Here is an 18,058-nt window from a genome sequence, read left to right on the forward strand (position 1 = left end):
TGGGCACCCCCAGAAGAGCAAGAGCAATGAAACCCTTCCATTTTCAGGGTGGACACTAACAGACACTTGAGGATTTTCCTCCCCGCTGACGCATGGGGCTGCGGTTTGTTGCCGTGCAGCATCCCAAGGCCTCCTGACTGCACCCACCTTGTTTTCAAAGATGATTTCGATGAAGAGCAGCAGCAGCTCCGTGAGGAAGATCACCAGGAGGACCCAGAAGAACTGAAACGAGAAAGGGAAGGATTAGCCCTGGCTCCAAGTCAGGCTGCGTCGGCTGCCAGTGGTTACGTGCAACAAGGGAGACCTGGGAACCGAGAGCTGCTTTGAAACACTTAGAAATCAGATCATTTCATTATGAGCTCCCCAGGGAGCTGCAAATCTCTTCCAAAGACCTCAGTCCTAACAGGAAAAGCAGTTTGCTCCCTTGTAGAAAGTGCAGCAGGAAGGAAGGAAGGACTGAAAAAAGAAACCAGATGCAATTTGAATGGCCAAATTCTGCATGGGGAAACAGATAAAATGGGTGCGGTGGGAGCAAGCGTTATCGCCAGGTAGATACAGGTGTGCAGCATCGCTCCGTGATGGGATGCTGGCGCTTGGTCGAACGCTGATGGTTCCAAGCTGAGAATGGAGGAACATCCATCCCCCAGATGCGGGCAATAACTCGTGCCACTGCCAGAAATGATTGCAGGAACAAATTTAAGCTGGAAATCAATGTCCTGACAGAGCAAACGACTTAAACTAGAAGGTCTGATGTCCTAATGCTTCGGTCCCTATCCGAGAGGTCCCATCGGGCGTCGTGTCTGGCTTTGCAGAGGATGGAGAGCAAAGCTCTGCTCAGCTCACACTTGTCTCCCCAAGGCTACCTCCATCAGCAACTTTGGAGACTCGCCAGAAAAAGGAAGGTGGAAAGTTACCATGGTAACCAGCTAAAAATCCAAAAGCAAGTTAAAAAAAAAAAAGGGGGAGGGAGAGGTAATTTATTACCACGATATTCGCTTTGGCCATCGGTTTATTAGAACAGCTAGCGCAGGGACCCACACACCCTGAAATTATTTCCTGAGCTCGGCAAACCCAAAGCGCTGTTGCAGCAAAACACCACTTCATGCCCCAAATCATCGAGGTCTTTAATTCACCACCCACCAATGAGTTTTGCCCTGTGCTTATTTGCTAAGAGCCAGCTAGCGTGGTCCCGCCTTCATCACCGGCTAAATCAGCTCATAACAGGCCAGATATAATTAGGCAAGGAATCCCATAATTAAGGAATACAATTAAGCAAGCACCTGTTATCTCGTAGGCGGAGATGATATGCAAAGCGCTGCCCGTATCTAAACTGATATAAAATGGGGTCGCTTCAGGAGGAAGCCCAAGGCGGCGGCGGTTCATGGTTTTACCAAGCTGGGCATGTCCAGATCTTGCAATGCCGCAGCAAGCAGCAAGAAATTTAACTTTGGAAATATTTTATTCTTCAACCTTAGTTAAAACCCAAGAAAAAAAAAAAAAAAAAAAAAAAAAGAGTGTTTTAAGCGCTGTTTATGGGGAAAAAGTGTGAACTCTTACCCATCCTACAGTGAGAAGAGTGTGGCTTTAAGTCCAAGTGGGGACTACGTCTGTGTTCACGGTCAGACCAGCGCACCACGAAACGCCCCAAAATCAGCAGGATGCAGCACACGGAGCCTTTCTCCATGCCAAACCGATGGGAAGCTCCTTGGAAAGCACCAACCCTGCAAGCTCTTCCCAGAAATCAAGAATTTTAATCCAAAAGAGCCCTCGTGCAGGTTGCTTGATGTTTTTTCTGCTCTTTCTAGTGCTCTGGCCATTGCACACCACACACTGATTTTGCCGCCCGCTCTATTCCCTTCTCTCAGCCTCCATTTCTGCCGTACAGCTTCTCAAACCAAGGTATAAAAGGCAAAGTTTACGCAACACAACTCGGCCTGCTCCGTGCACACTGAAATCAAGGCTAATATTTAATATCCAGGTTGGATATCTGATTTCTATACAAACGCGGGCGTGTTGCGCAGAATTCCATGGGATGCCGGCGTGTATCCTGGCTACTAGAAAAACGATGACTGAATGTGGCTTTCAAATGCTCCGTCCGATGAGGTGCACAGGTAGCAAAACTCACCGTTTCCAAGAGAGCGAGCCCAAAAAAGAGCTTAGCTGATGGGTTTTAGAATCACAGAATGTTTTGGGTGGGAAGGGACCCCCAGAGGTCCCCCAGCCCAACCCCCCTGCAGGAGCAGGGACACCTTGAACCACATCAGGTTGCTCACAGCCCTGGCCAACCTGGCCTGGAATCGTCCCAGGGATGGGGCCTCCACCCCCTCTCTGGGCAACCCCTGCCAGGGTTTCACCACCCTCACGGCAAAGAATTTCTTCCTTAGATCCAGTCTAAACCTCCCCTGCTGCAGTTTAAAGCCATCCCCCCTTGTCCTGGCCCAGTGGGAGGAAAGTGCCGGTATTAATGAGGAAGACAGACATGGCAGATGCCGACTGCAATTCCTTGCAAGATGGCAGCAAACCTCAGAAGCCGCATAGGTGATGCCCAGCTCCCCCTGGACACCCCACCAATCCCACCCTCGCCTTCAGAAAGCCCGCAATTTCCCTTATCATTTATAGAGGATTTGCAAGAAAAGCAACCACAGACCCAGGTCTCCAGCGCAAACCTTGCAAAATGTGCGGCCCGAGTGAAAATCAGCCAAATAACAGCCAAACGGAGCACGCAAACCCTCGCCGGCTGCACGGACATAGCAGAAAGCGGCACTTTTTTTGCATTCACCAGGATTGCAGCAACCACCAGTAACTGTAAAGCACATTTAGGGGCGAAACTGCTGGCAAGATCCACAATAGTCCCTGTTAACGAGTGCATCGCAGCCCTTCCTGTCTGCCAAACCGGGTATGAATAAATCAGTATTTTTTTTTTCCTTAAAAAGACTCCAGCAGCAAATAAAGAGCAAAAATCCACATTAAACAGCATTTAATCCCGCCTTGAGCAAGTTTTGAGCAAGTTTGCAGCGAGTGCAAAATCACAAAGCAACTAAAAAAATAAATAAATCACAAAGCAGGGCGGCAAGGAGCTGGTTTTTCTCCCAATTTTTGCAAAAATTCACCCTTTGCATGGAAGCGGTAGCGCGCGAGCCAGCGGCCGTGCCGCCGTGGCGTGACCGGCTGGCCAGGGCTTCACTGCTCGCGGCCCCAAGAGGAGGCAAATGCTGTGGAGGAGGGACCGTGAAGGAGCCCGAGGATCTCGCCCATCACAAAGTGCAAAGCAAAGCCCAGCTTTTGCAGAGCGAAATTCCCCAACGAAACTTCCATCTTGCTCGAGACACCTGGATCGGGGCAAAGAAGTTGCTCAGTTCTTCCTAAATTAACGCCCACCTGAGACACCTGGATCAGGGCAAAGTTGCTCAGTTCTTCCTAAATTAACGCCCACCACAGCCAGCTCCCTTTAAAGAGCTCATCAATCCAAACTTTCCCAATAAGTTATACTGCTTTCCCTCAAACACCTTGACAAAAAGATTGATCACCCCCGTTCCCATGATCAGCAGAGCCCCAAGCTGCTCCTTCCCTCCTCTAACAAGTCCCCGGTGCCTTTTTGTTCCTTCTTCATCTCTCCCAAAGCCCAACCGAGCGCAGGAGGATGGTGCCTGGGGACGGCGCTCTGCCTCAGGTTTAAAGACAGATTGCCATCCAATTTGGGGACAAAACCCCTTCAGCAGGGTCATTTTACATGAGCGTTGTTATAGGTTGCCTGGAGCGATCCCTTCCCACACGTCCTCTGGGTGTTTGGTTTTCTGCCACCTCCATACGCCAGATAGGACACCTTGCCGTCAAGTTTAATCTCTCAGAAGCTTAAAAACCACCTGAAATTCTGAGTTGGCCCAGAGTAAATGCTCCCAGGCACGGGTCTGGCTGACAGAGGGGTGCAAACCTGCTGCTGCTTCATTTCCAGACCACCAGCAGCATGCAGCTGCCTCCAGTTTCCAGCTTGAATGCGTCTTCACCAGGCAGAAAGGATGAACATGGCTGAGGGATGGGTTGGCAGCACCAGGGGTGAGGGCTGAATAAACCACGAGGGAATTTATTCGGGAGCCAGCCCAGGGAAGGAGCCTTGAGCCATGGATGGAGGCTGAGCATCATTCCTGAGCTCAGATGCACTCGAGACACCTATGGCCACGGGATGTTCAGATATGCCAAGCCCGAGCGTGACTCCAACGGGATTTTGGAGAGGAGAGGGATGCTCTGTTTGCCAGGAACATGGCAGGGAAAGGAGGAGACGCAGCCGGTAGGATGGAAGAGCTTTGGAGCAACGCAAAAGCACCGGAGAAATCTCTGATGTTTATTTAATATGAGCAACCTCCGTCTCCAAAACGCTGCTGCAATCTCCCAGCGTGACCAGGGAGAGCGATCGGCTGCCACAGCTACAGGGGAAAAAAAGTTTTAAAAAAAAAAAAAGAGAAAATCTCCCAAAATCCTTCCTTTCCAGCTGGTGCCAGGAGTTTCCCATGAGGCACCCAGCGGGGGGGCTGGGCTGATAAGGGAAAATATTTGCTTCTTGATGATCCATTTCCTACTTCAGCTGAGTCACAGGAAAGGAGGAGATAAGAGGAGCGATAACGAGGATGATAATTTCTAGTGAGCCCACTACACAAGCCAAAAAGAAGAGAACCAAACCTATAAATAGATTCCCGGGTACTTTGCAGCAGGACACTGGGAAAGCTGAGGCTGAAGATGCTGCTCTTGAATCCTTCTGCCCTCTTGATGAACTTAACCTTAAAATAGTACAGGCAGATCATAAACAGCTGCCTAATTTGGGAAACCGAGTGGGTTTTCTGCTGAGAAAGAAGTTACTGGTCATATTTAAAAGAAAAGACTCTACAAGCCCCATACAATGAGATCCTACAGAAGCAACTGGAGGAGGAACAGGGGGGTTTGAACCCTCTCTGCAAAGGGTGGAGATAATTTTATCCTTGTTCCAGGTGCTAAAGTCACCCTTAAACCCCTGTGGGAACAGCTACATTCTGCCTTCAGGCAAATAACCCCTCAATATTTTATTTTTAATCCATTTCTATAGCAGCTTCTCCAGCGAAGACGCTAAGTCAGCCCCGCTGCGGCCAATGCAAGAAAAGGGTTTGGACCTATGAACATAAAAGCAGCGACAGGTCATCAAAAATCTGAATTTTCCATCCCCAAGATGAAAAAGAAACTCATGCAATTGAAATTCTCTTCCTCTAAAGCATGAATCCCCCCCGGTTTTGCACGCACAGGAGTTTACAGGATGGCGGTGCCCAGGTTTCGCTGCATTTCGGGCCATCCGGAGAGGTCGTTCCCTCTTGATGTGCAGGACGAGATCGAAGGTGCAGCTGCCTGAAACGCACCTGACGCGGAGGTGTGCGATAAATAAATCTTTCGCTCTACCTGGGAGGCCACTAAATCACCCCCTTCGCAAGCGCCTGCCACCTCCCCTGCCTTCCCCGAGATCAGCCATGGCGGAGTCCACGATGGTTTCCCGTGAGCCCGGGAACGTGAATCTGGTCGCTTGTGTCCCCAAATTGAAACTTTAAGTCAGGCTTTTAAAGAACCGTTTCTTCTTAATGACATGCTAGAGCTTTCTCCCACGCAGTGTGGCCCTTTCGAAGGGTTTGCTTTCTTCCAAAAGACAGTTGCACGCAGCCCTTCCTCTGAAAACCCAAATAATTGTTTATTCCTGCATAGAAGCAGCTTTCATAGTTGCTTTGAAGGCAAAAATAAAAAAAAAACCAACCCAAAATCTGTCAGGAATGTCTCCTACACAGATAAAACGAGGACAACAAAGCCCAGATGAAGAGACTTTGCAGAGCATCTTCTGGTTTAGCAACACAGCAATAACCCTCTCTGCCCTGGACACTATTTTACTCATGCAAACCATGTTATTTTATTTAGGGGGGATGCAACATGCCCCTCCTGCCCGTCCACCCAAGCTGGGGCTCATTACCCCTCTCTGGCTTTCATGCATGCATTTGCCAAGCCTGGCACCAAAATACACATTTCCTTTATGCTTCAGAAGCAACAGAGCTGAGAAGCCTGGTTTTAATCCCAAAAGAGCCAAGCAGCCTTGCAAATAATCAGCTGGGGCTCCCCGAGAGCCCCGGGCACACAGTGTGGTCCGTCCCCTCCGCCCCAGCTACCATGTCCCACAGACAAGGCTCTGCCCCTTTGAAAACCAAATCTGCTCCCCAGACCTGACAGAACCCCCAATTTTTTTCCCCCCATTTTGGGCTTTTATAACCTGCAGCTGGGTCCATTTTCGGCTGCGGTTAACCCTTCCTTGGCTATAGCCCCGTTACCCTCCGCTCCCAGCTCAGGAGCAGGACGGATGCTGCCGCTAGAACGTGCTCACATTCCCAAAAACCCAAAGGAGGATTTTATGAACATGGATGGGTGTCGCCTCTTAGACCCCCTCCTCCATCCAGCTCCAGGAGCGATGGCGCCTTTCAAATCTAATTTAATTCAGAGTTTGAGGGCTAAGCAATCAAATTTCCCCTCTTCCCAAAGATCTCTGTACCCGTTGCTTTCCACCCTCAATCAGGAAAAATATTTCAATGGCGCAATCGGCTCAAACCCTTAATGAGCAGCAGGCAATTCACTGGAAACTCCTAATGCAGATGAAACCACGTGGATGCTGTTAATTTTGCACAAAACCTCTCCTCAGCCTTATTCAGGTGCCGACCCTTCACCGTGCATCGCCTTCAAGGGAGGCTGGGGGACCATCGGCACTTCTCTTTGGGGAGTAAAAACACAGCGTGAGATATCTTTTATTTATGAAAAATTCATATGGAGACGGTAACACCAGAGATATCCATAAATAATCCACTCTTGGAGGATTCCTGGAAGGATTTTGGCACCTCAGCCTTGTCCTGGGCTTTCCAGAAGCTGGGAAGCCCCACTAACTCACTGCAAGGATGGCTGTTATTATTGCAATGGTTCATTTAACGATCAGATTAAAAAAGAAAGGGGTGAGCACCAAGGAAAGAAATGCAACACGCTGGGAATTCATCAGCGATGCTCAACGCACGAGGCTTGGGAAGAATAAAGTATGGGTTTTGCTGCTCACAAAACCTTCCCAAATGGCTCATAGAGAGGTGGTGAATGGGGACGCTGCATGAAATTTGGCGTGAAAGTGCCAATAATTAGCATGGCAAAAGAATCATGAACTCCCCCCAGGGCTCCAGCCCCCTCTTCTCCCTCAGAGCCAAACCTGGACCAAGCAAACCCCTCTTTAAAGCACTGTTGTGGTGATTAAAAAGCCCCAGCCAAGAGGTGAGCAACCCTGAACGGAGGAGATCGGCCACAATTTCTCGCACAAAGCACCTTCTGCCACCCTGGGGTTTCCTACTTTGTTTCAAGCAAATGAAATAATAATAATTAAAAAGGGTTGAAACCCACAGATTTAAAAGAGAACAAATTCAACAGAGTGAGCTGGGTAAAAAGCGCTGGAGGGTCCCTGCAAGGCTTTTTCTCCCTGTATTTTGGGGGGATTTGGGTGTTGGAGGGTTTGCAGGTCCGTCCCACCCAGGGGAAGGCTGCAGATCCTCGTTACACAAATAGGGAGCATGAAAGGAGGGAAGCATCGGCATCTGCCTGCTCCAAAGCCCTTCTGTGTCGGATCTGATCCCTAGCACCGAGCTGGGATTCTCCTCCGTTCACCCAAAGCCTTTGCTCCCAGGTCCAGGATGTTTTCAGTTCCCCCGGCAAACCCAAACGCCCGCTGCTGTGCGGAGGTCAGACCCTCCTCATTTATCCACCCTCTAAGGAGAAAAAAAATAATCAAGAAAGCGGCATTTCTGTTTAGAGAGCCCGCAATCAGAGCGCACGACGCAGCCAAAATAGGTGCAGGTCCCCAAGCAAACCTCTGCAGGAAGGAGCTTCTTCAATCACTTCTTTTTTTCCAGCGGGCTCTGTTAGTGTGCTAATTATCAGGAATTTGGGTTTTGGAGAGCTAAAGCAGCACCAGCGCAACCTGCGGAGATTGGAATATCTGGAGAAAACTTCATTGCGGCTGCAGGGAGCTGAGCTCCCCCGGAGCAGCAGATCCCAGATCCCAGCCTCGTCCTCAGGACGCATAAAGAGAAATGGGCTTTTGCAGTGATGCTTGGCACCAAGCATCCTCTAATTAACCTAAAATTTCCCCACAAAGGGACAAAAACAAGTGGAAAAACCCCCTGGTGACCTCCCTGGCAGCAGTGGTTATAACCCCCGATGAGTTCAAACACAGAATCACAGCTTCATTTCTCATGCAAACCTGCAACCAGGAGGAGTTTTTTTAATCGATCGAGTTTTCCGCCGCCCTCCATGTGTGATATCCATCACATGCTGCGTGGCCAGAGCCACCGAGCACTGCCCGCCCAGCGATCGATGCTGCCCCGGTTTAGGATACGCCGCGGTTTTGGTGGAGGTCGGATGCACCTTGACCTCCAAAACCTGCATCTTTTGCAACCAAAACCTGCAACCGCTTCTCCGAAAGCTGCATCTCGGCGATGGGAAAAACCAGGCAGTGGGGTCTCTTGCTGTGGCTGGAGCAGAAGGGGCAACTCTTGCCTAACCCTAACTTGCCTCTTCTTCTACTCTTCAACTCTTCTTGCCCCTTCAACTCTTGCCCTTTCTTCATTCTCTAAGAAGGCAGAAATGGCTGAAAAACAGCCTAAAGGAGCTGCTGGTCAAACCCCATTTCAGCTGGAAACGGTTTTAATTATTTTTCTGGAAGGGAAGCTCCACATTGCCCATAAATACCCCATTTTTTTTCGCTGCATGCTACACTGCCCGATTCTTCCTCATTTGTTTTGCAGGGATAGAAAACCCCACCCCAGCCATCAGCTGCAAACTTCGCAAACCCAGACCAGCCCAAATTCCCCCCAAATTCCTCCAAGCCCTGTCACACTCATGGAGATCATGTCGAGTTGTCTGGTTCATCCCAACGCCTTTCCTGAGCCCCTCTGTTCTTGGAAATTTGCCTCTACCGCAAATATTCAAGGGACTATTTCTTTTTGCCGGCCTGGAGGCAAGAGCACCCTGGGGTAAATGGATGAGCTGGATGCCCCATGTAAATCCTCTGCTCTCAACCAAGAGGTTTTCCAGCACCACGGAATTTGCCCAAGTCAAAGAGCCAAGTGGTTTAAGGGCAAGCAATACACCCACAAAACATTAACTCTTTTAAACTATTTCACCCAAATCTTCCGAAAAGAGAAGAAAAACAAGGGGAAGGTGCTACTTACTGGTATTTTCACCTCCTCTGACTTCAAACCGGTTTTAAGTGGCTGCTATAGGGTAATGAATTACGGCTGGCGATGGGGCAGAGGGATGCTTTATATGGCATCGCTGTAATAGAGGTTTTCCGCGTAATTTTTGCCCCTTTCTCCGCACGATCAGAGAACAACCCAGCTGCTTGGACCAGCTCAGACCTCAAAGCGCTCCTTCACACGTGCGTTCTTCTGATTGCTTTTATTCAAGGCCCCCAAAGCTTCAAATCACTGTAGTCACTGACTCTCTTCAAGGGGGAATTTATCTTCCCAGGAGAAGGGCAATTCTCCATCCACACAATAGCTCTGTGATTGCCAACCATTTCCCCGCCGCCGCATTTGCTCCCCTCTTCAAACCTGACAGATCTGCCATTTCCCCAGCATTTAATCTCTCTATTTACGCGTGCAATCAGGGGCTGGAGAGGGAAGGGAAGGCACATTTCAAGCCTGGCTCAAGAAGTTGCATGGTGGGTCGACTTGAGAGTAAAAATATATAAAACTGCAAATAAAATAAGGGGCAAAGCTGGTGGTGGGTGCCAGAGTTTGCTTTTCACAACTTGCAGTGGCTGACATTTGGAAATAGCAGTATAAAAATAAATAGACATTTATTTATATATAAGTATTTTTATATATATAATTATGTTGGTTATATATTTATATATCACACCCGCAAAAGGCCAAAAGCAGCAAATCTCTCGCCACCACAAAGCCAAGGTCAAATCCTGCCTTGGGTGACCAATTTGGGCAAAGCCAAGGCAGAAAAAAGGAGGAACCCAAAAAGCTTACCAAACAGGTGAGAAAAATGGCAAAGTTGGATTTCTTGGCTTCCCATTCCACAGAAAATAAACGCAACTCTATCGAAACCGCCTCTGAAAATACGGGGCTTTCCTGACTTTTTGGAAGGTGAAATATCCATGGGACGAACACACGGGTCCCAGCCCCCCAGGGTAGAAGATGCTGAGTAAGATATGATGCATTTCCAGCAAAAAAGCTCTAAAAAAAACCATGAAGAGGAGCCAGTTTGGGCATATTCAAGAGCAAAACCCGACTGCTGGAGCAGCCTCTCCCATTGCAACCCCAGCTCCTAAACCAAACCATCCCAGCTCCCCCCCGCCGCCGTCTCATTGAGCAAGAAAAATATTGATTTTTAGAGTCTATTCATTAAATCACCCTGACCTCCCGAAAAGCAAAGGCAAGCCATCTTCATTAGGCAATTTCCCATTCTTCAAGCCTTGCAAATGTTAATGGCGACAGAAGAAACTTGATTTCCAAACAGAAGCTCTTAACCCACCTATTAAATACGAGTCTCCATAACACTGATTGCATATGCCAGCAGCTAAAATCCCCAGGTCTTGCCTGTAATTTTTCTAATAAACTCGAGAACTGCAAGCAGGCGGCGGCTTTATTGAATAGACTTTGCTTGGGTTATTAGAGAAGTCATTAAAGTCTTGATAATCTGGCTTACGCAGGGGTGAGAGTTGTGTGGTTGTGCATGGCAATTACAGGTAATGACTGGAGAGGATAAGATTGATAAGGAGAAGATTAAAACTAAAATGTAATTTGTGGTACCTTGCAAGGGGGATATTGGAATAATAATACAGCAAGCAGCGGATTTAGGAGCTGGGTGGCTTTTGTAACTGTTTTGCCTAAGAGAAATGTTGGTCGATTTGCATCCAGGGAGCCAAGGAAAATAAAAATCCATCTGTCGGCAGTAAGCGACTGAGATGAATGAGGATTTAACAAGCATGTCCACACCCACCCCTACACCCACCACCTTTCATGTAAAAAAAATAAATCGGTTATCGATGTCAAGTGCTACCTGACGAATTTCCGTAGGGCACTGAAATATTTTCTCCTAGGTAGAGAGGAATTTATTGCCTGCTCTCTGGATTAATGTGACTTATTTTTGAGAGACGAGTCAATTTTTATCAGCGACGTGAAGTTCGGTGTGGTTTTGCGCTCGCCATCAGCTTGGGTTCCCTGAAAACACACATGCAGGCATTCAAGCACCCGTAGTACACTGGCACACACAATTCCCGAGAGCCCAAAGGGATTCATCCATCAATTTTCCATCAGCACCAGTACAGGCATTTCTATGCTGTCTCATGATACCATCTCCAGGGTCTGTCCCGAGCCCATTTTTGGGACTCACAGGGCAGAGCTCCCTCCACCATGGTCCCTGCACTACCACATTCCCCCTCCAGGTGAACAGATTACAAAACTCCCCAACCAATAACGTATTTTCAAGAGCTTTCATGGTAAAATTCAGCACAAAATGGGTATGAAACACCAACCACGAATGAAAGCAACCCCCAGCCTCCCGCGCCTCAAAAGGCTGCTGCACAAGAGAGGGCGTCCCGCAGTGACACCCCCTATGAATTCCTGCTACGAGCACCCACTTTTGGGTGACAGATGGAAATGCCGATGCATTTCACAGACCATTCCAACGTAAACACAATTAAGAAGTCCGGGCTTGGCCGCATGGTTTTGCCAATATAACCATGAGCAGGTAAGAGCACAAGAAAGCATCGAGAAATTCAGAGCCAGAAAACCATGCCACCAGCAACGGTCTTTCCAGCACAGCCCAGTCTCACTGGGGAACTGGTTTAAGCTACTGGGATAAAGCAGTTTTGCTGGGATGAGCTGCGTCTCCACCGGGAAACCCTAATCCAAGGTTGCACCCCTACAGACCTGCAATCCCTTTGAGTGGGTGAGTCCTCCATGGCTCATCCAAGTGGCAGAGCGAGCCAGAGGTGGACATGCAAACTCATGCTCATGGCCCAGGCTTAGACACGCTCTTTACGTGCACTTTTTGTCCGCTATGAGCTTGCAATGCTATTTCCTACAAGAAGAGGCAGCAGGACAGTTTTCATCTCCGCGCAGACCACAAATACCTCCCATATTTACGCTACTGTGCAACACCTGTGCAAATAACACCCTTACTTATCTCATCATCATCAAGAGCATTTCCAAAATGCTTCGCTGCCAGCGTGCTCTCCTCCTCGCACTGATGCCCGTCAAGCTGAATATATCTATGGGGAAACAGCGTTTCAGCTCCAAGATTGGGAATTAGGCTGGATCCATGATCAGAAATGGATGGCGGTTTAGCGGACCCATGGTTTAGTGGTGGACACGGCAAGTGCTAGGTTAACAATTGGACCTAACGAACTTAAAGGTCCATTCCAACCTAAATGATTCTATGAAATAGCGCTTCATTCATCTGCTCCCGGAAAATAGATAATTAATGTAATATTGGGCCAAGGGTGCTGCTCTGTAGCCAACCAAAGGCAGCTGAGAAGCCTTGAGTAACCTTAAAACCCCATCACTCAGAAATACAGCGTACTTGGACACCCAAGACAAACATCCCCTTTCTCCTATCCTAGCCGAAAGGGACGCAAGTGTTATTGCGCATGATGACTTGCACGGGTATTGCTTTATTTATTCCACATGGCAGGCGTGAAGCTGCTCATACCCACAGGGAGAAAACGGCAACCCAAACGGGCAGGATTATTTCTTTTTGGCAGCTGTGCTCATTGCAGAATTGATTCGGCCGACAACCTGTGAAATAGAGTTAATGAGCTTGGGTTTCTGTCGCCCTGGGTCGCTCCGAGGATGAGATTTTCTACCCTCTGATGTGTCAATTTTCCACTTCCAAATTCGGTCTGGGTTGTGGAAACAGAGTATTAGCCGCGATTCACAAGTATTAGCACAGAAAGAAAAAATATTATCAGAAATTTGAAGTATTTATCCTTCTGTGGAATAAGCCTAGAGAGAATGAATATAATAATGTAGAGCTTAAAACGCAGACAAATGAAAAAGAAGATGAAATGTTCTCCGCAAGCAACACAACTTCAGCTTTGGCAGGAAAAGATTTTCTAGGCTTAGATCATGAAGAAATAGTGAGCTTTCCCAGTTGCTTTGATGAATGGGAGAAAGAGGGCTGCCCAGGGAGGTGATCTAGTCCCTGTCCCTGGAGGGATTTAAAAGAAGGGTAGATGAGGTGCTTAGGGACAGGGTTTAGTGGTGGGATGGCAGGGTTAGGTTAACAGTTGGACTTGATGATCTTAAAGGGCTTTTCCAACCAAAGTGATTCTATGATTCTACGATTCTGTGTTAGAGGTGTAATGGAGTCCCAGCAAATGCCCACTGCTGTAACTTAGCATCCAAACAGAAAGAAAAAAGTCAGTTGATGGAGAATTAATTAGAAATTAATTTTTAAGCAAGCAAGCTGTCGGGGCTATTTAAACAGCACAAGCATTGCCTGGATGGAACGTGTCAGGCCACTTGCTTAGAGGCTCCTCCGAACACCCAGGGGTGGGAGGCAGCTCTGGAACAGAGCAGAGGGAAGTTCACCGCAACGGCGATCCGTTGGGAAACCTCCTCTCCTGCTCGCTCCCTGCACACCTTGGATCCCTGGAACCTTTTTAAGCGCAGCACAACCAACCACTGATCACAGGTGGCAGAGAACCAGACATATCAAAAAGCAGTGATCATTTCATCTGCTCCTACAGAAGCAGAGACAATATTGGTTTTCCAATTTGGGCTCCCATCTGTATTAATTGGAGATGCGAATGCGGAACAATTTTTAAAAACGATATTGTAAGCCCGTACAAGAGAGCGCGAGCTACACAGAGTGTTTGATTTTAATAACCCAATCAACACAAACCACTGGGAGATGAAGGCGTTACGCAAACCGTTAGCACGTAAGGCACACACGTGGGCAGGAAGGCTCTGTGGACCAGCATGGATTATTCATCCGAAAGCAACTTCTTCACCGAGGGAGCATTGGATGCAGCCAAAGAGCCAACAGAGCTGTCACGGGGCTTGTCGATGGATGTTGGCCCTGGCCAAGGGTAATGGAAGAGTTTTGCCTCCATCTGAATGGAGGCAATGGATCACCTCCATGTCCAGAGAAGGGCAGCGGAGCTGGGGAGGGGGCTGGAGCCCCAGGCTGCTGGGGAGCGGCTGGGGGAGCTGGGGGGGTTCAGCCTGGAGCAGAGGAGGCTGAGGGGAGCCCTCATCGCTGCCTACAACTGCCTGAGAGGAGGTCGAGTCCCCACCCCTGGGGGTATTTAAAAGCTAGGCAGACAAGGTGCTTAGGGACAGGGTTTAGTGGTGGGATGGCAGCGTTAGGGGAATGGTTGGGCTGGGGGAGCTTAAAGGGCTTTTCCAACCCAAGCAATTCTATGATTCTACAATTCAATTTATAAACCCCTGCAGCCTCCTGCTCCTCGCTGGAGACAGAGGTGTTACCTCAGAGCAGGGGCAGGCGATGAGCTGCAGGGAGGTCAGGTGGTCAACGCACCAACAAAACCCCCGTTAGCAGGTTAGGAGTGCTCAGCTTTGCCCTAGAGTCCTGGATCCCTTCCAGTTTGGACTTCAAAGGTTATTTTCCCCCCTCAGCTAAGAGCTCCCTTGCAAAGAGAAATGAAGCCATTTTCTATTGGCACCATCACAGCTAAAATAAGCTAAACAGTGGAGACATTGCTCAACCACAGATGGGATTTCAGCCTCCAAAATAACTCCCTCGTTACCTCAGGAGGAAGGCAGCAGCGCTTCCCGCAGATGTTGGGAGGCATTCAGCCATGGTTAATGGGGAAATTAGGGTGTCAGCTTTGCAATTTAAATATATCCTGTTCCTGTTACCCCTCCGCTGCCTTGACGGCAGAGCTGAAAACACCGAGCAGTCCCATCATGCAAGCATTTAAATCCAGGGAGGGGTACATGGTTGCTTTAAGTCGTGGTGGTGACTCGTTAGGAAACATTAATTTTCCTTCTTGAGATCATCCAGACCATCCCGAAGGCTGCACGGAGAGCGCAGTAACGGCCTTACCATCTTCAGCAGCGTCCGGTTGTCCCTGAGGCTCCCCACCATGCCGACGAAGGAGACGCCGAACATGGTGAAGCCCAGCAGGAGGAGGATGATGGCCGGAGCCAGGAAGATCCCTTCCAAGGTTTTGTGCTTTTGCCTCTCCACTTCGGCATAAATCCCAACACAGAGGATCAGAAGGCCGAGGATCTGCAAGGGAAGCACAGGACAGGATTCAGATGCCAATGGGGAAAAAGCAGAGGTGAGAAGTGGAAGATGTCCCAGATGGCCAAGGAAAACCCACCCAATACCAGGACATTTAACATGCAATCCCCAAGGGTGCCATCAGCACTCAGCACATCCCCGTTGCTTGAGGCTGGGCTACTCAACCTCTGGCTGGGAAGGGGACGTATCGCTGCAGCGTGATCCATCTAGGTGGGCAGCTTTAAGCTAGGCTTTGCTAGGTTTTTCCTCTTCCCTTCCTGCCTGTATCTTTACGGTCTATCAGGACGCTCAGCCTGGCCCTTGCGTTGGCTTTGACAGACCCGGAGGCCAATAGCCATTAACGCCAGCAGCCCACCCTCCCAAACTCCACCCTTAGACAGCACGATCCCCAAACTGACTCGTTTCACCCCATCATTTTTACAGCTGGCTTGAGCACCGACTTGCACCCAAGCCCATGGCAAGCCGCACGCCAGCACCAACAATTAACAACCACGCTCGTTGAGCCGCTCCAAAGCGCTTTTGATCCCTAGATGAAAAGTGCCGAAAAGAAAAGCAAGGGATTGTTTATGACAACCTTCCTCCCCTCTCTCCCCTTTCAATGAAACGGCCCTAATTGAAGAAGAGAGCCTAACGATGCCGAGATGAAGCAGGGCTCCGAAAAGGGCTGTTTGCCTCCCTTCAGCTCCTTCAACATCAAAGCCAGCAACGCCATCCCAAGCGTTTTGTGCTGTCAGGAGCCGTTCGCATCGCACCCGTCGGCCCCGTGGCACAGCCAGAGGCGAGCGGCTTCTCAGCCGGCACCGAGCTGACACCTGAAAAGGTCAGCGAGGAAACCAAGGAGCATCTGGAGCCCTTTTCACGCCACTTTTTGCAGCCCTCCCCACCCCAAATCACAGCAGGAGGCTCCTGGGGGGAAAAACCCCAGCCGCAGACAGCCCCGCTCAAAAACCTACATCTCCAAAGAGGAGAAAAAAACTCTTTTTTTCCACTCCTTTTCCATCACTTTTGCCTTTCCAAAAGGCTTCATCGCTCCTAATGAGTTTGCTCAAATTCTACCTGCTAATTCACGCCGACAATTCAATCCTTAATTTTCATGCACAGTCTTTGCTTTTGTGGGGAGGTGATTTTTTTTTTTTCTTCTCTATTCTGCCTGGACGCTATTTCTGGTGTGTTTTTGTAGCTAGTTCATGTCTATCAATCACTGTCCGCTGCCTGGCTCCATCTCATCTAGAAAGGGATTGAAATCTCTCAGAAAGTGAAATTCAGACTCGTGATATTGTACAGACACTTCAGTTATTTGAAACTAAACAGGCAGGCCTATTTCTGATAACAGGCTTTTAATCACAGTTTCATCTTTATTCTCTATTTTAAGCATCAGGTTGGCGCACTGGGATTAGGTTTGATTTAATGTTTATCTTATATGGTGTCCCAGGAAATACATTTGGATTTGAAGGCAGGGGGTAGATATTAATGCACACCATGCGTCCCCTGCTAATCCCCGCTATTCCTCCCCGTGTGCCAATCAGAACCACTTTCTCCGGTTTAATTAATCCATCTGCGATGCGAGCGAGGGAAGAGATCACGGAAAGCACATGGAGCAAACCCGGGAGGGGGTTCGAGGGCTGGATGCTCCAGGGGCTTGAGGAAGAGGTGCGCGTGGGACGGGCTTCACCTGCTAGCAAGGGAGAGAAACCAAGGAGGGTGTTCAGGACGGACACGTGTCTTGCTTAAAAATAGCTTTCCTAGGGCTGAAAGCATCCTTGAAAAATTGAAAGCACGTGGCCTGCGTGAGGCTGCTGCGGAGCGGTGCTGGTCCTTCCTCCCAACACTGCTACAGCCACCCCTTTGGCAGGGAAACCCTCTACCGACGCCATGCATAACACCCCTCTTTTCTGGAAGGGGACCACGCGCCTTTTATTTGCCATGCAAATGCAACAGGGAAACGCAAGCGCGATGGGGAAAAGGCGCAGCACGGCCTGGGAAGATACTGCCGGCCACCCCAGCCACCCCACATGGCTTTTGGGGGGCTTCATGGCTCAGGAAAAGGCTGCAGCTTTCTACACCTGAGAAACTCAAACCAGTCCCTGGGACTAACGAACAAATATTGAGCCGATCCACCCGAATTTCTTGGTGCTCTCCTTGCCTAGCGCCCAGTTTCAAAGGTGACCCAGCCCCTTGCAACTGGCTTTGCTAAGGGTTAGTGCTGCGGGCTGGACCCCTGCCCATCTCCACACCCTGCCAGCTAAAAAGCATCCTCTAATTACAAAAAAAAAAAAAAAAGCACCAATAAAAAAAAAGGAAGAGCTGCTTCTCCTCAAAGCAGCTTAAAGCAGAAGAAAGCATCTTGCAAAGCAACGTGCACCTCGAGGAAGGGAATGGATATACTGGCACATCTCCCAGCAAAGGCAGATTGCAGAGGAAAGCTTGCTGGAATATAATGAGTTTTGGAAGGACAAGCAGGGAGCGATGCTGTTGCAACATGGGTGGCAAAGGGATTTGGATAGAAAAGAGCCGGGGAGAAAAACTGGTGATGAGTGGTGTCCCTCAGGGGTCCGTACTGGGACCGGTGCTGTTTAATGTTTTCATCAATGACTTAGACAGCGAGATCGAGTGCACCCTCAGCAAGTTTGCAGATGACACCAAACTGAGTGGTGCAGTTGACACACCAGAAGGACGGGATGTCATCCAGAGAGACCTGGACAGGCTGGAGAGGTGGGCCTGTGTGAACCTCATGAGGTTCAACAAGGCC

The 18,058-nt window shown here is 49.1% G+C and overlaps 1 protein-coding gene across 1 annotated transcript in view; it reads right to left on the reverse strand.

Annotated features, from left to right (window-relative positions):
- The window catches only part of LOC104130380 (tetraspanin-15), a 53,477-nt gene that overhangs the window by 29,386 nt on the left and 6,033 nt on the right, over positions 1 to 18,058 (reverse strand). The window contains exons 2-3 of the mRNA XM_009643416.1: positions 15,109 to 15,294; positions 148 to 222 (exon numbers count right to left, since the gene is read on the reverse strand). Coding sequence (XP_009641711.1) covers positions 148 to 222; positions 15,109 to 15,294 — 261 coding nt within the window. The remainder of the gene's footprint in view (positions 1 to 147; positions 223 to 15,108; positions 15,295 to 18,058) is intronic.

This window comes from Egretta garzetta, unplaced genomic scaffold, assembly GCF_000687185.1.
Source record: "Egretta garzetta isolate BGI_Z169 unplaced genomic scaffold, ASM68718v1 scaffold238, whole genome shotgun sequence".
Taxonomy (NCBI): Eukaryota; Metazoa; Chordata; class Aves; order Pelecaniformes; family Ardeidae; genus Egretta; species Egretta garzetta.